Here is a 6,000-nt window from a genome sequence, read left to right as displayed (position 1 = left end):
TGACGGTGTTACATACAGGATGACGGATACATGGAGTACCCAATCTGACAATGTTACATACAGGATGATGGATACGTGGAACACCCAATCTGAGGGTGTTACATATGGGCTGATGGAGAAGTGAGGATGCACCCACAGAAACCCAGCCTCCCAGGTGTCCACTGCTAGAACAAGGACAAAAAACATCTTCTGTACCCAACACTGTGGTTACAAGGTTAGCGTGTGAGCAAGCTTCTCAGCTAAGAGTGCTGGCTGCTGAAGGTCACGGGCATCTCTGGAGGTGTTTGCTGGGATGTAAGACTTCTCTAATTCTCAAGTTCTGTGTGAGGACCACACCCCTGGAGGTGGGTGGTATAATATCCAAGAAGTTAAGAAGTTTGATATCAATAGAATACAGATTTTACAATAGATACAACAGAGTACAGATCTTAATTTGCTACATTGTGCCATGTATATATAATTTGGATTCAGCTCTTATTTAAAGAAGAAACAGTAAGTAGGTGAGAAAAATGTTAAGGAGGTAATAAATATGAGATAACTTTTAGTAAGAAAAGTTAAAAAGAACTTTTTCATTTTATTACTATAAAAGTCCATGAAATGGCTTCTACATTGGAACATGAAGCATGGGTGACCGAGCTCCGAGTCCCCACGTTAGGGTCACTCATCTGTAGCTCCAGAATAAACTAGATCATAGTTGAAAAGGGGGAGGGTAGGATGAGGATGAGAATGTTTTAGATAAGGATTTTATATAATAAAAGATGAAGTGATTGGAATTTTCCTAAATGGAAAATATAAAAACAAAACAGGGACCCTAACCTATAAAGGCTGGAACAGGTTGTACAAGGCTTGTGAAGAATGAGTCTTACAGTCGATATGTTTGATAATTAAAGGTTACTAAAATTCCTAACCACTCACTAGTTTGTGACTTTAGGGACGCCAGTTAAAGTCCCTGCATCCTCAGTGAATGAGGAAGAGCTGGACCGTCTGAAGGACTCTCTCTTGCAGAGTCCACAACACCTGAGGAAGGTAAACAGCTGCCACTCCCTCTCCTCCCTAGCACTACTCGCTGTGGCCTTACAGCCGGGAAGCAAAGCTTACATTTATTCACTGATTGCTTCCAATGCCCCTTCCTGTAGTGCCTGCGGCCACGCCTTCCGCGCACTAAGGGCAAAGGGGCAGATTGAGAGCTGAGCAAATAGACACAGTTGCTCCTGAACAGCAGGGCTTCGCTGAACCATGTACTTCACTAGCAAGGGGAGCGCGGCTCTGACTTTTCAGCATATGTCTTAGCAGTCCTGCCCCACATCCCCAGTCAACATCTTCACCAAAATCCAGGAGGTGAGGGTAGTACGGCGGCTGCATGTTCACACCACTGCTGCTCAAGCAGGGTCCACCTGGCTATGTGGACGGCTCAGCCTGTGCCCCTTCCCTCGTTCACTAGTTAAGATGACCTTTCCTGAGAGTGGAGGACAGGTTTGCAGCCACACTCTCAAGAAACAGAGCGCCAGGCTGTGGTGGCGCACACCTTTAACCCCAGTACTTGGGAGGCAGAGGGAGCTGGATCTCTGTGAGTTTCTAGACCAGACCTAGCCTGGTCTACAGAGAGTTCCAGGACAGGCTCCAAAGCTACAAAGAGAAACCTTGTCTTGAAAAACAAACAACAACAACAACAACAACAAAAACCAACCAAAACAAACAAACAAACAAAAAAAGCAAGCAAGCCTAAAGCTATTTATTCCCTGACCAATTCTATAAAATAATATACAAATAGTCCTGACTATGAAGGGCGGGACAAGGACCATTCTAACAAATATAGCATCTGAGACTCCAATCACTGCCTGATGAATAAGCAAGCATGGAACAGAGACCTAAGCAGTACTCAAGGATGAAGAGACACAGAGTTGGGGCTGCCTCCAGGCAAACACAGAGAAAGCACAGCAGCCTGGCCTACTGCTGTGTGCCCCATGCATCTGGCTACATCTGCTAAACAAATACCAATCAAATCCCACAATTACTTTCTTTGATAGAGAGATAAATAGACAGATAGATTAGATGATTGATAGATGATAAATAGGCAGATAGATTAGATGATAGATAGAGCATGTTCCACTCTGCCTTTTCAGTCTCCTCTGACACACAAGAACTATAAGTTGCCCACTGTGCTATCTTTTTTTTTTTTTTTTTGGTTTTTCGAGACAGGGTTTTTCAGTAGCTTTGGAGCCTGGCCTGAAACTAGCTCTTGTAGACCAGGCTGGCCTCGAACTCACAGAGATCTGCCTGTCTCTGCCTCCTGAGTGCTGATGCCACCACCATCCGGTGTGCTATCTATCTTAAGTAGACAACTGTACTGATAATTATATGGTGGTCATGTAAGAAAAATTCCTATTATTAAGAAACAGCAGGGCTGGAGAGATGGCTCAGGGGTTAAGGACACTGGCTGCTGTTCCAGAGGACCTGGGTGAGCTGAGTTTAATTCCTAGCACCCACATGGCAGTCCACAATTATCTGTAACTCCAAGGTCTGATATCCTCACACAAACATACCTGCAAAAAAAGTTAAATGCAAATACTATACTACTTTACATATGGGACTTAAGAATCTGTGAACTTTGATCTTCCTGGCGGGCAGAGGAACAGTCCTGGAACCGACCCCCAGAACACCAAAGCATAACTTTTTTCTTGGTAAGCCACAAACAAGGCTTACAGAGCAACATTTCTGCCTCATTAAATGTATTATATGAGGAAAAAAGCTTCCTTTCATATATCCCTGAGTGAGCACTTGACTTTTAAAATTGTTTATTTATTTGTGTTTGTGTGTGAGCACAAGCGCACACTTGCAAGGGGAGGCCTCAAGTCTGTCGTGTGTCTTTTCTAGACAACAGTGACGTAGAGTCTCTGACTAAACCTGGTTCTAGTGAATTCTGGCTAGTCTAGCTAGCCAGCTTGTCCAGGGACCTCCTGTCTGCCTCTGGAGGGCTGTGATTATACGGGCTGACACGCCACTCAGGTTTTTTTTTGCTGTTGGTGGTGGTTTAATTTATTTGATGTATTTGGGTATTGTGTTTGCATGTTTGTACACCATGTACATGCCTGGTGCCTGCAGACACCATCAAGGGTGATCAGATCTTCTAGGACTGGAATTATAGTTATAAGCCTGTGTGGGTGCCAGCAACCAAATCTTAAGTCCTCTGGAAGAGCAGTCAGTGTTCTTAACCACTACGCCATCTTTCCAGGCCCACACCACCCAATTTTTTTACAAGGGTTCTCAAGATCCAAACTACAGTTCTCATATTTGCAAAGCAAACAATTTATCTACTGATCCATCCTCCCAACCCAGACCTCATCGTTTTTTAAAGTAATAACCATAACTTCCTTAAAATTTTGCATTAAAACTCTATTTTGAAGACTGTATTCGGGAAACCTCTGCCCTAGACATGTAAAGTCTGCCCAACTTACCTTTGTCTGTTCTTTTCTAAGCTGCTTTAATAACGTTAAGTCATCCAGGTTCTTCTCTCTTTCTTCTCGGAGACTTTTTACTACTTCTGAGGTTTGGGCTATACAGTTCTTTATAACTTTGTCCCTACTGACATGAGCTGCCGTCAACTAGAAGAACAAAGGAATAAAAAGAGGGAAAGAAATCACATTAGCGTGTTACATTTTAGTGTTAGGAAAACCAATTTGAGCCTTCAGAAAACTAATAGTTTAAGTTTTTTTTTTTTTTTTTTTTTAAATTGCATCTCTTGAAGAGATTCAGAGGGAAAACCTTGGAAGACGCAGAAGACAAGGCCGGCTGCCTCTGCCCACAGTCCAGGCCAGCACTCCTGCTCCTCCTCCCATCCTGCAGCCACCTTGCTCCCTCACCACTCCCAGATGAGCTCCTGTACCTACACCTCCCGCCTCTTCTGCTAGTCTTCCTTCTTTTTGTCTTTTCTGGCTGTTTTTAGCCTCGTGTTGCTGACAGGGGGAAGATGTTAAGCAGTAAGTGATGTGGAGAATAATACAAAGAATGTTACTTAACTTTGCCATCAGAGGTCTTCTCAAAAATCTCATTGATAAAGAAATTAAGTAAGTATTGATAAAGAAAACCTGAGGCACAGATTAGTGGTTGCATCGGTTTTGTGTGTTGATTGCAAGGACAGCTGACAGAATGATTCCAATAATCCCTTCTTAGAGTAACACAATCAAGAACAGCCTTTCTCCATCTGTCTTGGGTAGCCAGGTGTAACGATTGTGGTTCAAGGAGGAGAGCATCCAAAACTGACCACGTTCAGATATACCAAGACATAAGTGGACCATCAAACATCCAAGGGATGCTAGGGCTTTGACCCACCCCCACTTGCAATGACTAAACACCACACCATCCAATTTCCTAAAACCACAGTATTTACTTGATTGCTCAATAGAATGGCATACTTTAATAAAACACACACACACACGAACCTAAATGCTAGTAGGTAGTGTTGTAAATTTAATTAAATAACTTTGTCCACAAAAGCATACTGTCTATTTAAGCAAAAGGCCATGCACGCATAGGCCAAACAATTCTGCTCCCATTCTTTATAACCATTTCTTCAGATTTGTGCATACACCACACACTGTCTGGAGCTGTAACATTAAAACTAGTATACTTCCTCTTTCAAGTGTATGCAAAGAAATATAATGACGGCATGTGCTTTTCACAGCGTATGTACAAGTCAATTTGTTTCTTATTTTGTCTGCAAAGAAAGATACGAAGAAACACAACGGAGAGACTCAGGAGATAAACTTACAGACTCATAAAGCTGTTTACAGGTTTGGCTGGCATCAATCTTCCCTGCAAAGGAAGCTGTTGGCACCGTAGTGTTTAATTCATGTACTATTCTGTCATCAATTGTCCTCATCACCTTGAGTAATTCCTATATATATTTAAAATAAAAAGAATATCATTTCAATGAAGTTTAAGTGTTTAAATTTAATACTTAAGCAAGAAGAAATCTTAGCTATTTTACAACTATTTTATGTAAGAGGAAAACAAGCTAAACAGAGTATAACCAAAATATCTTTACCACAAGGATAATGGGTAGGATATGTAATAGTGATAATCACATAGGACTCTGAGACTAGCTCTGTGGCTCAACAGTGAAATCCCACTGTCTGGAATGATACCCTGTAGGCTTAAGTCACAAACGATGCCACAGCAGTTTTACCCAGCAAACTGTGTCTTCCAGCTCCAACACGGCCAAAGAGGGTCCCCAACCTGGACACCACACACTCTCCACAACCTGCGATGCCACCGCTCCAGTTCCGCACAGACAGAACCAGTCAGCTCAGACACAAAGCAGTACACGCCAGCTTTACCTTCCAGCTCTTTGACTTTCTATGACTGTAAATATTTTTGTGATAAAAATGGAACAACTTTGCTACTACTAGAGAAAAAAACATACTTTGGCTTCTTTAATTCATTGAACAAGTAGGAATTAGTTTTAGCTGTTCTTTAGAAACCCTGGGTAACATTTCTCAAGACTCTAGTTCCCTTCAAATGGTCTCCAACTCATACAAACCCAATCCAAAGGACAAGACCAAAAATTATGATCTCCGAGTGGCTGGGGATGTTGCCCAGTAGCAGAACACTTGCCTACCTCCTGCGCGGCCCTGAGTTCCATCCCCAGGAACCTACTGCTCCCAAAAGAGAAAAGAAAAAGAGCTCTTGGTACCCTGCACAGCGGGACCTGACCCACACTGCAGGCAGTGCTCACGGTCCTCACCGGATAACTGCGCTGTCCTCAGTTCACAGAAACAGTAGACACTTCTCTTTCTCTCTCGCTTTTTCCCGGGACAGGGTTTTCTCTGTGTAGCCCTGACTGAGTTAGAACTAGCTCTGTAGCCCAGGCTGGCCTCAAACTCAGATTCACCTGCCTCTGCCTCCCAGTGCTGCGATTAAAGGCGTACTCTACCACTGCTGGGCTACACTTCTCTTTTTTATATACATCCCCAACAAAAATCACCACTTTCTCTGAAAACC

At 42.9% G+C, this 6,000-nt stretch overlaps 1 protein-coding gene across 1 annotated transcript in view; it reads right to left on the bottom strand.

Annotated features, from left to right (window-relative positions):
• The window catches only part of Ccdc58 (coiled-coil domain containing 58), an 18,905-nt gene that overhangs the window by 3,584 nt on the left and 9,321 nt on the right, over window positions 1-6,000 (bottom strand). The window contains exons 2-3 of the mRNA XM_005345078.3: window positions 4,769-4,894; window positions 3,456-3,602 (exon numbers count right to left, since the gene is read on the bottom strand). Coding sequence (XP_005345135.1) covers window positions 3,456-3,602; window positions 4,769-4,894 — 273 coding nt within the window. The remainder of the gene's footprint in view (window positions 1-3,455; window positions 3,603-4,768; window positions 4,895-6,000) is intronic.

The sequence above is a fragment of the Microtus ochrogaster genome, chromosome 2 (assembly GCF_000317375.1).
Source record: "Microtus ochrogaster isolate Prairie Vole_2 chromosome 2, MicOch1.0, whole genome shotgun sequence".
Classification (NCBI taxonomy): domain Eukaryota; kingdom Metazoa; phylum Chordata; class Mammalia; order Rodentia; family Cricetidae; genus Microtus; species Microtus ochrogaster.
This window is presented reverse-complemented; position numbering and strand designations above follow the sequence as displayed.